The sequence below is a fragment of the Oncorhynchus kisutch genome, unplaced genomic scaffold (assembly GCF_002021735.2).
Source record: "Oncorhynchus kisutch isolate 150728-3 unplaced genomic scaffold, Okis_V2 Okis03b-Okis08b_hom, whole genome shotgun sequence".
NCBI classification, from domain to species: Eukaryota; Metazoa; Chordata; class Actinopteri; order Salmoniformes; family Salmonidae; genus Oncorhynchus; species Oncorhynchus kisutch.
In genome coordinates, this window is record NW_022261980.1 from 14,769,475 (window position 1) to 14,785,883 (window position 16,409).

General features: G+C 44.6%; 1 protein-coding gene across 1 annotated transcript in view; it reads left to right on the top strand.

Annotated features, from left to right (window-relative positions):
- Nucleotides 1-16,409, top strand: part of LOC109886492 (transient receptor potential cation channel subfamily M member 1) — a 90,148-nt gene that overhangs the window by 45,857 nt on the left and 27,882 nt on the right. Inside the window, exons 19-22 of the mRNA XM_031812755.1 lie at nucleotides 1,239-1,370; nucleotides 3,011-3,139; nucleotides 3,844-4,095; nucleotides 14,554-14,728. Coding sequence (XP_031668615.1) covers nucleotides 1,239-1,370; nucleotides 3,011-3,139; nucleotides 3,844-4,095; nucleotides 14,554-14,728 — 688 coding nt within the window. The remainder of the gene's footprint in view (nucleotides 1-1,238; nucleotides 1,371-3,010; nucleotides 3,140-3,843; nucleotides 4,096-14,553; nucleotides 14,729-16,409) is intronic.

Consider the following 16,409-nt stretch of genomic DNA (forward strand, 5'->3'; position numbering starts at 1 on the left):
AACCCAGCCTAAAACCCCAAACAGCAAGCAATGCAGGTGGAGAAGCACGGTGGCTAGGAAAAACTCCCTAGAAAGGCCAATACCTAGGAAGAAACCTAGAGAGGAACCAGGCTATGTGGGGTGGCCAGTCCTCTTCTGGCTGTGCCGGGTGGAGATTATAACAGAACATGGCCAAGATGTTCAATGTTCATAAATGACCAGCATGGTCGAATAATAATAAGGCAGAACAGTTGAAACTAGAGCAGCAGCACAGTCAGGTGGAAGTTGAAACTGGAGCAGCAGCATGGCCAGGTAGACTGGGGACAGCAAGGAGTCATCATGTCAGGTAGTCCTGACCATGCTTTCAGGAAGTGAATGTAAATTCATGGCGGTTGTTTCTGTCGACCATGCTTTCAGGAAGCGAATGTAAATTCATGGCGGTTGTTTCTGTCGACCATGCTTTCAGGAAGTGAATGTAAATTCATGGCGGTTGTTTCTGTCGATCCATGCTTTCAGGAAGTGAATGTAAATTAATGGTGGTTGTTTCTGTCGATCCATGCTTTCAGGAAGTGAATGTAAATTCATGGCGGTTGTTTCTGTCGATCCATGCTTTCAGGAAGTGAATGTAAATTCATGGCGGTTGTTTCTGTCGACCATGCTTTCAGGAAGTGAATGTAAATTCATGGCGGTTGTTTCTGTCGACCATGCTTTCAGGAAGCGAATGTAAATTCATGGCGGTTGTTTCTGTCGACCATGCTTTCAGGAAGTGAATGTAAATTCATGGCGGTTGTTTCTGTCGATCCATGCTTTCAGGAAGTGAATGTAAATTCATGGCGGTTGTTTCTGTCGACCATGCTTTCAGGAAGTGAATGTAAATTCATGGCGGTTGTTTCTGTCGATCCATGCTTTCAGGAAGTGAATGTAAATTCATGGCGGTTGTTTCTGTCGACCATGCTTTCAGGAAGTGAATGTAAATTCATGACGGTTGTTTCTGTCGACCATGCTTTCAGGAAGTGAATGTACATTCATGACGGTTGTTTCTGTCGATCCATGCTTTCAGGAAGTGAATGTAAATTCATGGCGGTTGTTTCTGTCGACCATGCTTTCAGGAAGTGAATGTAAATTCATGGCGGTTGTTTCTGTCGATCCATGCTTTCAGGAAGTGAATGTAAATTCATGGCGGTTGTTTCTGTCGATCCATGCTTTCAGGAAGTGAATGTAAATTCATGGCGGTTGTTTCTGTCGATCCATGCTTTCAGGAAGTGAATGCTGATGGGGTGTCCAGAAAGGGGGATGAAGAAGAAAGTGCCGTAAAAAAGAGAAGAGTTCCAATCGGAAAGAAGATCTATGAATTCTACAACACTCCTTTCACCAAATTCTGGTTCAACACGGCAAGTAGACTTTTAATACAACTAAAAAAAACAAGAAATGTTATTTAGGAAGCATTTCTCAACACCACACACTTTGGAAATTTACTTCTGTGAAACCTTGATGTTGTTGTTTTGAAATGACTATCAGCACAGAGGTGACAAATAGACCTTAACCACAGATAATATAATACTATTTAATATAATGATAATATGATATCAGCTAATGGTGATCTGAAGCACTTTGTCTTGTGTCCTAAAACACCACTGCTGCCCTGACCTCTGGTCTTGTGTCCTAAAACACCACTGCTGCCCCGACCTCTGGTCTTGTGTCCTAAAACACCACTGTTGCCCCGACCTCTGGTCTTGTGTCCTAAAACACCACTGCTGCCCCGACCTCTGGTCTTGTGTCCTAAAACACCACTGCTGCCCCGACCTCTGGTCTTGTGTCCTAAAACACCACTGCTGCCCTGACCTCTGGTCTTGTGTCCTAAAACACCACTGCTGCCCCGACCTCTGGTCTTGTGTCCTAAAACGCCACTGTTGCCCCGACCTCTGGTCTTGTGTCCTAAAACACACTTGCTGCCCGACCTCTGGTCTTGTGTCCTAAAACACCACTGTTACCCCGACCTCTGGTCTTGTGTCCTAAAACGCCACTGCTGCCCCGACCTCTGGTCTTGTGTCCTAAAACGCCACTGTTGCCCCGACCTCTGGTCTTGTGTCCTAAAACGCCACTGCTGCCCCGACCTCTGGTCTTGTGTCCTAAAACGCCACTGCTGCCCTGACCTCTGGTCTTGTGTCCTAAAACGCCACTGCTGCCCTGACCTCTGGTCTTGTGGTCTAAAACACCACTGTTGCCCCGACCTCTGGTCTTGTGTCCTAAAACACCACTGCTGCCCCGACCTCTGATCTTGTGGTATAAAATACCACTGTTGCCCCGACCTCTGGTCTTGTGGTCTAAAACACCACTGTTGCCCCAACCTCTGGTCTTGTGTCCTAAAACACCACTGTTGCCCCAACCTCTGGTCTTGTGTCCTAAAACACCACTGTTGCCCCAACCTCTGGTCTTGTGTCCTAAAACACCACTGTTGCCCAGACCGCTGGTCTTGTGTCCTAAAACACCACTGTTGCCCCAACCTCTGGTCTTGTGTCCTAAAACACCACTGTTGCCCCAACCTCTGGTCTTGTGTCCTAAAACACCACTGTTGCCCCAACCTCTGGTCTTGTGTCCTAAAACACCACTGTTGCCCCAACCTCTGGTCTTGTGTCCTAAAACACCACTGTTGCCCCAACCTCTGGTCTTGTGTCCTAAAACACCACTGTTGCCCCAACCTCTGGTCTTGTGTCCTAAAACACCACTGTTGCCCCAACCTCTGGTCTTGTGTCCTAAAACACCACTGTTGCCCCGACCTCTGGTCTTGTGTCCTAAAACACCACTGTTGCCCCAACCTCTGGTCTTGTGTCCTAAAACACCACTGTTGCCCCAACCTCTGGTCTTGTGTCCTAAAACACCACTGTTGCCCCAACCTCTGGTCTTGTGTCCTAAAACACCACTGTTGCCCCGACCTCTGGTCTTGTGTCCTAAAACACCACTGTTGCCCCGACCTCTGGTCTTGTGTACATGTTCTCATAAAAGCTCTGAGCTGTTTTCCGTGTCTCCTCAGATCTCCTACCTTGCCTACCTGTGTTTGTACAACTACATCATCCTGGTCAAGATGGAACGCTGGCCGTCCCTGCAGGAGTGGATCGTCATCTCTTACATCATCACTCTGGGAATGGAGAAAGTCAGACAGGTAACGTGTCAGACAGGTAACGTCTCACATCATCACAGTTAGACAGGTAACGTCTCACATCATCACAGTCAGACAGGTAAAGTCTCAGACAGGTAACGTCTCAGACAGGTAACGTCTCACATCATCACAGTCAGACAGGTAACGTTTCAGACAGGTAACGTCTCAGACAGGTAACGTCTCAGACAGGTAACGTTTCAGACAGGTAACGTCTCAGACAGGTGACGTCTCAGACAGGTAACGTCTCAGACAGGTAACGTCTCACATCATCACAGTCAGACAGGTAACGTCTCACATCACAGTCAGACAGGTAACGTCTCACATCACAGTCAGACAGGTAACGTCTCACATCATCGCAGTCAGACAGGTAACGTCTCACATCATCACAGTCAGACAGGTAACGTCTCAGACAGGTAACATCTCAGACAGGTAACGTCTCACATCATCACAGTTAGACGGGTAACGTCTCACATCATCACAGTTAGACAGGTAACGTCTCACACCATCACCCTGCGACTGGAAAAAATTTGAAAGGGAATGTCTAGAACAATTGAAGAAAATGTACAGTATGTGGGGTCCTCAAGTTAAAAAAAAGACTGGTGTGAGGGCCTCCAGGGAAAATATGGGTCGATGTAGATGTCTTACCCCCAGGCCCGATTTCTCAGTTCTGATCCTAGTCTGTCCCTGCTGTTGCTGCCCCAATATAGATCCTGATGTCAGAGCCGGGGAAGCTGAAGCAGAAGATCAACGTTTGGGCCGAAGAGTACTGGAACATCACAGACGCGGCGGCCATCTTTACCTTCCTCCTGGGCCTGATGCTGAGGCTGCAGAGCGAGCCCCTGTTGGGCATCGGACGGGTCATCTACTGCGTGGACATTATCTTCTGGTACATCAGGGTGCTCGACATCTTCGGGGTCAACAAGTACCTGGGCCCCTACGTCATGATGATCGGGAAAATGGTGAGGCTTTGGTTTGGTTTTGACTGTCTTGGCTGGCTATTTATTTATTTTTATTTATTTATTTTACCTTTATTTAACCAGGTAAATTGCGACCTGGCCAAGATAAAGCAAAGCAGTTCGACAGATAAAACGACACAGAGTTACACATGGAGTAAAAACAAACATACAGTCAATAATGCAGTATAAACAAGTCTATATACAATGTGAGCAAATGAGGTGAGAAGGGAGGTAAAGGCAAAAAAAGGCCATGATGGCAAAGTAAATACAATATAGCAAGTAAAATACTGGAATGGTAGTTTTGCAATGGAAGAATGTGCAAAGTAGAAATAAAAAAATAATGGGGTGCAAAGGAGCAAAATAAATAAATAAATAAAAATTAAATACAGTTGGGAAAGAGGTAGTTGTTTGGGCTAAATTATAGGTGGGCTATGTACAGGTGCAGTAATCTGTGAGCTGCTCTGACAGTTGGTGCTTAAAGCTAGTGAGGGAGATAAGTGTTTCCAGTTTCAGAGATTTTTGTAGTTCGTTCCAGTCATTGGCAGCAGAGAACTGGAAGGAGAGGCGGCCAAAGAAAGAATTGGTCTTGGGGGTGACTAGAGAGATATACCTGCTGGAGCGTGTGCTACAGGTGGGAGATGCTATGGTGACCAGCGAGCTGAGATAAGGGGGGACTTTACCTAGCAGGGTCTTGTAGATGACATGGAGCCAGTGGGTTTGGCGACGAGTATGAAGCGAGGGCCAGCCAACGAGAGCGTACAGGTCGCAATGGTGGGTAGTATATGGGGCTTTGGTGATAAAACGGATTGCACTGTGATAGACTGCATCCAATTTGTTGAGTAGGGTATTGGAGGCTATTTTGTAAATGACATCGCCAAAGTCGAGGATTGGTAGGATGGTCAGTTTTACAAGGGTATGTTTGGCAGCATGAGTGAAGGATGCTTTGTTGCGAAATAGGAAGCCAATTCTAGATTTAACTTTGGATTGGAGATGTTTGATATGGGTCTGGAAGGAGAGTTTACAGTCTAACCAGACACCTAAGTATTTGTAGTTGTCCACGTATTCTAAGTCAGAGCCGTCCAGAGTAGTGATGTTGGACAGGCGGGTAGGTGCAGGTAGCGATCGGTTGAAGAGCATGCATTTAGTTTTACTTGTATTTAAGAGCAATTGGAGGCCACGGAAGGAGAGTTGTATGGCATTGAAGCTTGCCTGGAGGGTTGTTAACACAGTGTCCAAAGAAGGGCCGGAAGTATACAGAATGGTGTCGTCTGCGTAGAGGTGGATCAGGGACTCACCAGCAGCAAGAGCGACCTCATTGATGTATACAGAGAAGAGAGTCGGTCCAAGAATTGAACCCTGTGGCACCCCCATAGAGACTGCCAGAGGTCCGGACAGCAGACCCTCCGACTTGACACACTGAACTCTATCAGAGAAGTAGTTGGTGAACCAGGCGAGGCAATCATTTGAGAAACCAAGGCTGTCGAGTCTGCCGATGAGGATATGGTGATTGACAGAGTCGAAAGCCTTGGCCAGATCAATGAATACGGCTGCACAGTAATGTTTCTTATCGATGGCGGTTAAGATATCGTTTAGGACCTTGAGCGTGGCTGAGGTGCACCCATGACCAGCTCTGAAACCAGATTGCATAGCAGAGAAGGTATGGTGAGATTCGAAATGGTCGGTAATCTGTTTGTTGACTTGGCTTTCGAAGACCTTAGAAAGGCACGGTAGGATAGATATAGGTCTGTAGCAGTTTGGGTCAAGAGTGTCCCCCCCTTTGAAGAGGGGGATGACCGCAGCTGCTTTCCAATCTTTGGGAATCTCAGACGACACGAAAGAGAGGTTGAACAGGCTAGTAATAGGGGTGGCAACAATTTCGGCAGATAATTTTAGAAAGAAAGGGTCCAGATTGTCTAGCCCGGCTGATTTGTAGGGGTCCAGATTTTGCAGCTCTTTCAGAACATCAGCTGAATGGATTTGGGAGAAGGAGAAATGGGGAAGGCTTGGGCGAGTTGCTGTTGGGGGTGCAGTGCTGTTGTCCGGGGTAGGAGTAGCCAGGTGGAAAGCATGGCCAGCCGTAGAAAAATGCTTATTGAAATTCTCAATTATGGTGGATTTATCAGTGGTGACAGTGTTTCCTATCTTCAGTGCAGTGGGCAGCTGGGAGGAGGTGTTCTTATTCTCCATGGACTTTACAGTGTCCCAGAACTTTTTTGAGTTAGTGTTGCAGGAAGCAAATTTCTGCTTGAAAAAGCTAGCCTTGGCTTTTCTAACTGCCTGTGTATAATGATTTCTAGCTTCCCTGAACAGCTGCATATCACGGGGGCTGTTCGATGCTAATGCAGAACGCCATAGGATGTTTTTGTGTTGGTTAAGGGCAGTCAGGTCTGGGGAGAACCAAGGGCTATATCTGTTCCTGGTTCTAAATTTCTTGAATGGGGCATGTTTATTTAAGATGGTTAGGAAGGCATTTTTAAAAAATATCCAGGCATCCTCTACTGACGGGATGAGATCAATATCCTTCCAGGATACCCCGGCCAGGTCGATTAGAAAGGCCTGCTCGCAGAAGTGTTTCAGGGAGCGTTTTACAGTGATGAGTGGAGGTCGTTTGACCGCTGACCCATTACGGATGCAGGCAATGAGGCAGTGATCGCTGAGATCTTGGTTGAAGACAGCAGAGGTGTATTTAGAGGGGAAGTTGGTTAGGATGATATCTATGAGGGTGCCCGTGTTTAAGGTTTTGGGGAGGTACCTGGTAGGTTCATTGATTATTTGTGTGAGATTGAGGGCATCAAGTTTAGATTGTAGGATGGCTGGGGTGTTAAGCATGTTCCAGTTTAGGTCGCCTAGCAGCACGAACTCTGAAGATAGATGGGGGGCAATCAGTTCACATATGGTGTCCAGAGCACAGCTGGGGGCAGAGGGTGGTCTATAGCAGGCGGCAACGGTGAGAGACTTGTTTTTAGAGAGGTGGATTTTTAAAAGTAGAAGTTCAAATTGTTTGGGTACAGACCTGGATAGTAGGACAGAACTCTGCAGGCTATCTTTGCAGTAGATTGCAACACCGCCCCCTTTGGCAGTTCTATCTTGTCTGAAAATGTTGTAGTTTGGAATTAAAACTTCAGAATTTTTGGTGGTCTTCCTAAGCCAGGATTCAGACACAGCTAGAACATCCGGGTTGGCAGAGTGTGCTAAAGCAGTGAATAGAACAAACTTAGGGAGGAGGCTTCTAATGTTAACATGCATGAAACCAAGGCTATTACGGTTACAGAAGTCGTCAAAAGAGAGCGCCTGGGGAATAGGAGTGGAGCTAGGCACTGCAGGGCCTGGATTCACCTCTACATCGCCAGAGGAACATAGGAGGAGTAGAATAAGGGTACGGCTAAAAGCTATGAGAATTGGTCGTCTAGAACGTCTGGAACATAGAGTAAAAGGAGGTTTCTGGGGGCGATAAAATAGCATCAAGGTATAATGTACAGACAAATGTATGGTAGGATGTGAATACAGTGGAGGTAAACCTAGGTATTGAGTGATGAAGAGAGAGATATTGTCTCTAGAAACATCGTTGAAACCAGGAGATGTCATTGCATGTGTGGGTGGTGGAACTAATAGGTTGGATAAGGTATAGTGAGCAGGACTAGAGGCTCTACAGTGAAATAAGCCAATAAACACTAACCAGAACAGAAATGGACAAGACATATTGACATTAAGGATAGGCATGCTTAGTCGAGTGATCAAAAGGGTCCGGTGAGTGGAGAGGTTGGTTGGTGATTTAGACAGCTAGCCAGGGCATCGGTAGCAAGCTAGCATAGGATGGAGGTCTGTTAGCCACCCCTTACGTTCCGTCAGTAGATTAGTGGGGTTCCGTGTGGTAGAGGGGATTAATCCAAATCACACAACAACAACAAAAATAAAAACAATAGATATAGTTATAGAGGCCCAAGAAGAAAAGATAATAATAATAATTTTAAAAATAATAATTTAAAAAAAAAATAATAAAAAAATTGTCCGATTGTCTATTCAGATAGCAGCCGGTAAGACAGCTAACGGTTAGCAGGCCGCAGATGGGCGTTCAGGTAACGTCGCGACGGAGGAGCCAGCCGAATAACTCCATCGGGTAGATAACGTCGGCAGTCCAGTTGTGAAGGCCCGGTGGGGCTCCGCGAAGGCAGTAAAACGGGTCCGGATAGGTGACTGCAGCCCAGGTGTGATTGATGGAACTCAGGAGTGATTGACGGAGCTTGCTAGCTCCGGAATAATTGATGTTTGCTCCGGAATCGACGAAGGCCGATGGTCACACGGATAGCAGCTAGCTAGCTGTGAGATCCGGGTATGAATGTCCAGGGACATGGAGAGAAAAATTGGTCCGGTATGTTCCGAGCCGCGCTGCGCCGTACAGAACTGGCGATAGATTTTCGAGCTAAAGGATAGCTGATGACCACAAACCGTGGTTAGCTGAATATTAACGATTTGCCAGTAAAGGAGCTAACTAGCTTCTGAACTAGCTTCTGGATTAGCTTCTGGCTAGTTTCAGGCTAGCTTCTTGGAGTTTCTGGCTAGCTTCTTGGAGGATTACAGATCTGAGGTAAATAATACTTTTTTATAAATATACATTGGTGAGGCGGGTTGCAGGAGAGTGTTTTGAAGATGAGTTGATGGAAAATAAAAATAAAATGTATGTGAAAAAGTTGTAAATATATATATATACAGGACACGACAAGACGAGGACAAAAGACGTCTGAACTGCTATGCCACCTTATGAAATGTGTGTGTATATATATATATATATATATATATATGCTGTTTATACAGGTAACTGTCAAAATAAAGGAAACGCCAACATAAAGTGTGTTTATAGGGGCGTTGGGTCACCACCAGTCAGAACAGCTTCAATGCACCTCGTCATAGATTCTACAAGTGTCTGTAACTCTCTATTGGAGGGATGAGGCACCATTCTATTGGAGGGATGAGGCACCATTCTATTGGAGGGATGAGGCACCATTCTATTGGAGGGATGAGACACCATTCTTCCACAAGAAATTCCATCGTTTGGTGTTTTGTTGATGGTGGTGGAAAACACCGGTCTCAGTCACCACTCCAAAATCTCCCATAAGTGTTCAATTGGGTTGAGATCTGGTGACTGAGACGGCCATGGCCTATGGTTTTACATTGTTTTCATGCTCATATAACCATTCAGTGACCACTCCAGCCCTGTGGACGGGGCTGGAGTGGTCACTGAAAAACCATGGCCTATGGTTTTACATCGTTTTCATGCTCATCGAACCATGTAGCCTATTTGAAAGGTTACGCTACACAGACCATATTTATCAGTTTAAACCTGGAGCCTGGTACACGGTTCACAACGACAGGACCGTTGGCATCACGCTTCCATGATTAGTGAGGATGATTAGAGTAGATCTATAGAACGACTGGTCAAACCACCTATTGCTTTTCTCACCAATATTTAATGGCTTGAACAATTGACTATGACATCTTTTAGGAAGAATCAAACGACTGTATTTTTGATTCAACAATATACAGTGGGGCAAAAAAGTATTTAGTCAGCCACCAATTGTGCAAGTTCTTCCACTTAAAAAGATGAGAGAGGCCTGTAATTTTCATCACAGATACACTTCAACTATGACAGACAAAATGAGAAAAGAAAATCCAGAAAATCACATTGTAGGATTTTTAATGAATTTATTTGCAAATTATGGTGGAAAATAAGTATTTGGTCAATAACAAAAGTTTATCTCAATACTTTGTTATATACCCTTTGTTGGCAATGACAGAGGTCAAACGTTTTCTGTAAGTCTTCACAAGTTTTTCACACACTGTTGCTGGTATTTTGGCCCATTCCTCCATGCAGATCTCCTCTAGAGCAGTGATGTTGCTGGGATGTTGCTGGGCAACACGGATTTTCAACTCCCTCTGGAGTTGAGATATGGAGACTGGCTAGGCCACTCCAGGACCTTGAAATGCTTCTTACGAAGCCACCCCTTCATTGCCCAGGCGGTGTGTTTGGGATCATTGTCATGCTGAAAGACCCAGCCACATTTCATCTTCAATGCCCTTGCTGATGGAATGAGGTTTTCACTCAAAATCTCACGATACATGGCCCCATTCATTCTTTCCTTTACACGGATCAGTCGTCCTGGTCCCTTTGCAGAAAAACAGCCCAAAAGCATGATGTTTCCACCCCCATGCTTCACAGTAGGTATGGTGTTCTTTGGATGCAACTCAGCATTCTTACTCCTCCAACCACGACGAGTTGAGTTTTTACCAAAAAGTTATATTTTGGTTTCATCTGACCATATGACATTTTCCCAATCTTCTTCTGAATCATCCAAATGCTCTCTAGCAAACTGCAGACGGGCCTGGACATGTACTGGCTTAAGCAGGGGGACACGTCTGGCACTGCAGGATTTGAGTCCCTGGCGGTGTAGTGTGTTACTGATGGTAGGCTTTGTTACTTTGGTCCCAGCTCTCTGAAGGTCATTCACTAGGTCCTTTGACAGCTCTTTGGTCTTGGCCATAGTGGAGTTTGGAGTGTGACTGTTTGAGGTTGTGGACAGGTGTCTTTTATACTGATAACAAGTTCAAACAGGTGCCATTAATACAGGTAACGAGTGGAGGACAGAGGAGCCTCTTAAAGAAGAAGTTAAAGGTCTGTGAGAGCCAATTCAATTCAATTTAATTAAATTCATTCAGTGCGTGCAAGGGAACCATGCCTGTAAATCCTGTTAAGCACCTGCATACGGTAGGTCTGAATACCAACTACTGAGAAGTGCTTAAATCAACAGGAATAGATTTCGTCAGTCTGAATCGGCCCCAGATGACTGACGTGTTGTGTTCTATGTCCTCCAGATGACTGACATGTTGTGTTCTATGTCCATGTTGTGTTCTATGTCCATGTTGTGTTCTATGTCCATGTTGTGTTCTATGTCCTCCAGATTACTGACATGTTGTGTTCTATGTCCTCCAGATTACTGACATGTTGTGTTCTATGTCCTCCAGATTACTGACATGTTGTGTTCTATGTCCTCCAGATGACTGACATGTTGTGTTCTATGTCCTCCAGATTACTGACATGTTGTGTTCTATGTCCTCCAGATGACTGACATGTTGTGTTCTATGTCCTCCAGATTACTGACATGGTGTGTTCTATGTCCTCCAGATGACTGACATGTTGTGTTCTATGTCCTCCAGATGACTGACATGTTGTGTTCTATGTCCTCCAGATGACTGACATGTTGTGTTCTATGTCCTCCAGATGACTGACATGTTGTGTTCTATGTCCTCCAGATGACTGACATGTTGTGTTCTATGTCCTCTAGATGACTGACATGTTGTGTTCTATGTCCTCTAGATGACTGACATGTTGTGTTCTATGTCCTCCAGATGACTGACATGTTGTGTTCTATGTCCTCTAGATGACTGACATGTTGTGTTCTATGTCCTCTAGATGACTGACATGTTGTGTTCTATGTCCTCTAGATGACTGACATGTTGTGTTCTATGTCCTCCAGATGACTGACATGTTGTGTTCTATGTCCTCTAGATGACTGACATGTTGTGTTCTATGTCCTCTAGATGACTGGCATGTTGTGTTCTATGTCCTCCAGATGACTGACATGTTGTGTTCTATGTCCTCTAGATGACTGACATGTTGTGTTCTATGTCCTCCAGATGACTGACATGTTGTGTTCTATGTCCTCCAGATGACTGACATGTTGTGTTCTATGTCCTCCAGAAGACTGACATGTTGTGTTCTATGTCCATGTTGTGTTCTATGTCCTCCAGATGACTGACATGTTGTGTTCTATGTCCTCCAGATGACTGACATGTTGTGTTCTATGTCCATGTTGTGTTCTATGTCCATGTTGTGTTCTATGTCCATGTTGTGTTCTATGTCCATGTTGTGTTCTATGTCCTCCAGATTACTGACATGTTGTGTTCTATGTCCTCCAGATGACTGACGTGTTGTGTTCTATGTCCATGTTGTGTTCTATGTCCGTGTTGTGTTCTATGTCCTCCAGATTACTGACATGTTGTGTTCTATGTCCTCTAGATGACTGACATGTTGTGTTCTATGTCCTCTAGATGACTGGCATGTTGTGTTCTATGTCCTCCAGATGACTGACATGTTGTGTTCTATGTCCTCTAGATGACTGACATGTTGTGTTCTATGTCCTCCAGATGACTGACATGTTGTGTTCTATGTCCTCCAGATGACTGACGTGTTGTGTTCTATGTCCATGTTGTGTTCTATGTCCTCTAGATGACTGACGTGTTGTGTTCTATGTCCATGTTGTGTTCTGTGTCCATGTTGTGTTCTATGTCCTCTAGATGACTGACACGTTGTGTTCTATGTCCTCCAGATGACTGACATGTTGTGTTCTATGTCCTCCAGATGACTGACATGTTGTGTTCTATGTCCTCCAGATGACTGACATGTTGTGTTCTATGTCCTCTAGATGACTGACATGTTGTGTTCTATGTCCTCTAGATGATTGACATGTTGTGTTCTATGTCCTCCAGATGACTGACATGTTGTGTTCTATGTCCTCCAGATGACTGACATGTTGTGTTCTATGTCCTCCAGATGACTGACATGTTGTGTTCTATGTCCTCTAGATGACTGACATGTTGTGTTCTATGTCCTCTAGATGATTGACATGTTGTGTTCTATGTCCTCCAGATGACTGACATGTTGTGTTCTATGTCCTCTAGATGACTGACATGTTGTGTTCTATGTCCTCCAGATGACTGACATGTTGTGTTCTATGTCCTCTAGATGACTGACATGTTGTGTTCTATGTCCTCTAGATGATTGACATGTTGTGTTCTATGTCCTCCAGATGACTGACATGTTGTGTTCTATGTCCTCTAGATGACTGACATGTTGTGTTCTATGTCCTCCAGATGACTGATATGTTGTGTTCTATGTCCTCCAGATGACTGACATGTTGTGTTCTATGTCCTCTAGATGACTGACATGTTGTGTTCTATGTCCTCCAGATGACTGACGTGTTGTGTTCTATGTCCATTTGTGTTCTATGTCCATGTTGTGTTCTATGTCCATGGTGTATTCTATGTCCTCCAGATGACTGACATGTTGTGTTCTATGTCCTCCAGATGACTGACGTGTTGTGTTCTATGTCCATGTTGTGTTCTATGTCCATGTTGTGTTCTATGTCCTCTAGATGACTGACATTTTGTGTTCTATGTCCTCCAGATGACTGACATGTTGTGTTCTATGTCCTCTAGATGACTGACATGTTGTGTTCTATGTCCATGTTGTGTTCTATGTCCATGGTGTGTTCTATGTCCTCCAGATGACTGACATGTTGTGTTCTATGTCCATGTTGTGTTCTATGTCCATGTTGTGTTCTATGTCCTCTAGATGACTGACATGTTGTGTTCTATGTCCATGGTGTGTTCTATGTCCTCCAGATGACTGACATGTTGTGTTCTATGTCCTCTAGATGACTGACATGTTGTGTTCTATGTCCTCTAGATGACTGACATGTTGTGTTCTATGTCCTCCAGATGACTGACATGTTGTGTTCTATGTCCAGATGACTGACATTTTGTGTTCTATGTCCTCTAGATGACTGACATGTTGTGTTCTATGTCCTCCAGATGACTGACATGTTGTGTTCTATGTCCTCCAGATGACTGACGTGTTGTGTTCTATGTCCATGTTGTGTTCTATGTCCATGTTGTGTTCTATGTCCATGTTGTGTTCTATGTCCATGGTGTGTTCTATGTCCTCCAGATGTCTGACATGTTGTGTTCTATGTCCTCTAGATGACTGACATGTTGTGTTCTATGTCCTCCAGATGACTGACATGTTGTGTTCTATGTCCTCTAGATGACTGACATGTTGTGTTCTATGTCCTCTAGATGACTAACATGTTGTGTTCTATGTCCTCTAGATGACTGACATGTTGTGTTCTATGTCCTCCAGATGACTGACATGTTGTGTTCTATGTCCTCTAGATGACTGACATGTTGTGTTCTATGTCCATGTTGTGTTCTATGTCCATGTTGTGTTCTATGTCCATGTTGTGTTCTATGTCCTCTAGATGACTGACATGTTGTGTTCTATGTCCTCTAGATGACTGACATGTTGTGTTCTATGTCCTCCAGATGACTGACATGTTGTGTTCTATGTCCTCTAGATGACTGACATGTTGTGTTCTATGTCCTCTAGATGACTGACATGTTGTGTTCTATGTCCTCTAGATGACTGACATGTTGTGTTCTATGTCCTCTAGATGACTGACATGTTGTGTTCTATGTCCTCTAGATGACTGACATGTTGTGTTCTATGTCCTCCAGATGACTGACATGTTGTGTTCTATGTCCGTGTTGGGTTCTATGTCCTCCAGATGACTGACATGTTGGGTTCTATGTCCTCCAGATGACTGACATGTTGGGTTCTATGTCCTCCAGATGATTGACATGTTGTACTTCGTGGTGATCATGCTGGTGGTGTTGATGAGTTTCGGCGTGGCGCGGCAGGCCATCCTGCACCCTGATGAGATCCCAACATGGCGTCTGGCCAGGAACATCTTCTACATGCCTTACTGGATGATCTATGGGGAAGTGTTCGCTGACTCCATAGACCGTAAGAGTAGCATTAATAGTAAGATTCTGTTTCCTGTTTCATGGGCGGATGATCAATTCAATCCTAATCCCATGATGGTTGTGATGGTGGTGTGTTGTCGTAGTCTCAATCCCAGTGGAACAAACCTTGTGTTCTGGTCCTAATCTCTGTAGTCTCAATCCCAGTGGAACAAACCTGGTGTTCTGGTCCTAATCTCTGTAGTCTCAATCACAGTGGAACAAACCCTATGTTCTGGTCCTAATCTCTGTAGTCTCGATCCCAGTGGAACAAACCTTGTGTTCTGGTCCTAATCTCTGTAGTCTCAATCCCAGTGGAACAAACCTGGTGTTCTGGTCCTAATCTCTGTAGTCTCAATCCCAGTTGAACAAACCTTGTGTTCTGGTCCTAATCTCTGTAGTCTCAATCCCAGTGGAACAAACCTTGTGTTCTGGTCCTAATCTCTGTAGTCTCATTCCCAGTGGAACAAACCTGGTGTTCTGGTCCTAATCTCTGTAGTCTCGATCCCAGTGGAACAAACCTTGTGTTCTGGTCCTAATCTCTGTAGTCTCAAACCCAGTGTGAACAAACCTGGTGTTGGTCTGGTCTGGTCTGTCTGTCTGTGTGTGTGTGTGTGTGTGTGTGTGTGTGTGTGTGTGTGTGTGTGTGTGTGTGTGTGTGTGTGTGTGTGGTCCTTTACTTCCTCTGCTGGTTGACTAACCCAATAACACTCATTTTAATTCCTAATGATATAACCTTGGTCACTAACCCAATAACACTCATTTTAATTCCTTTTTTTTATTTATTTATTTTACCTTTATTTAACCAGGTAGGCAAGTTGAGAACAAGTTCTCATTTACAATTGCGACCTGGCCAAGATAAAGCAAAGCAGTTCGACAGATAAAACGACACAGAGTTACACATGGAGTAAAAACAAACATACAGTCAATAATGCAGTATAAACAAGTCTATATACAATGTGAGCAAATGAGGTGAGAAGGGAGGTAAAGGCAAAAAAGGCCAAGATGGCAAAGTAAATACAATATAGCAAGTAAAATACTGGAATGGTAGTTTTGCAATGGAAGAATGTGCAAAGTAGAAATAAAAAAATAATGGGGTGCAAAGGAGCAAAATAAATAAATAAATTAAAATTAAATACAGTTGGGAAAGAGGTAGTTGTTTGGGCTAAATTATAGGTGGCCTATGTACAGGTGCAGTAATCTGTGAGCTGCTCTGACAGTTGGTGCTTAAAGCTAGTGAGGGAGATAAGTGTTTCCAGTTTCAGAGATTTTTGTAGTTCGTTCCAGTCATTGGCAGCAGAGAACTGGAAGGAGAGGCGGCCAAAGAAAGAATTGGTTTTGGGGGTGACTAGAGAGATATACCTGCTGGAGCGTGTGCTACAGGTGGGAGATGCTATGGTGACCAGCGAGCTGAGATAAGGGGGGACTTTACCTAGCAGTGTCTTGTAGATGACATGGAGCCAGTGGGTTTGGCGACGAGTATGAAGCGAGGGCCAGCCAACGAGAGCGTACAGGTCGCAATGGTGGGTAGTATATGGGGCTTTGGTGATAAAACGGATTGCACTGTGATAGACTGCATCCAATTTGTTGAGTAGGGTATTGGAGGCTATTTTGTAAATGACATCGCCAAAGTCGAGGATTGGTAGGATGGTCAGTTTTACAAGGGTATGTTTGGCAGCATGAGT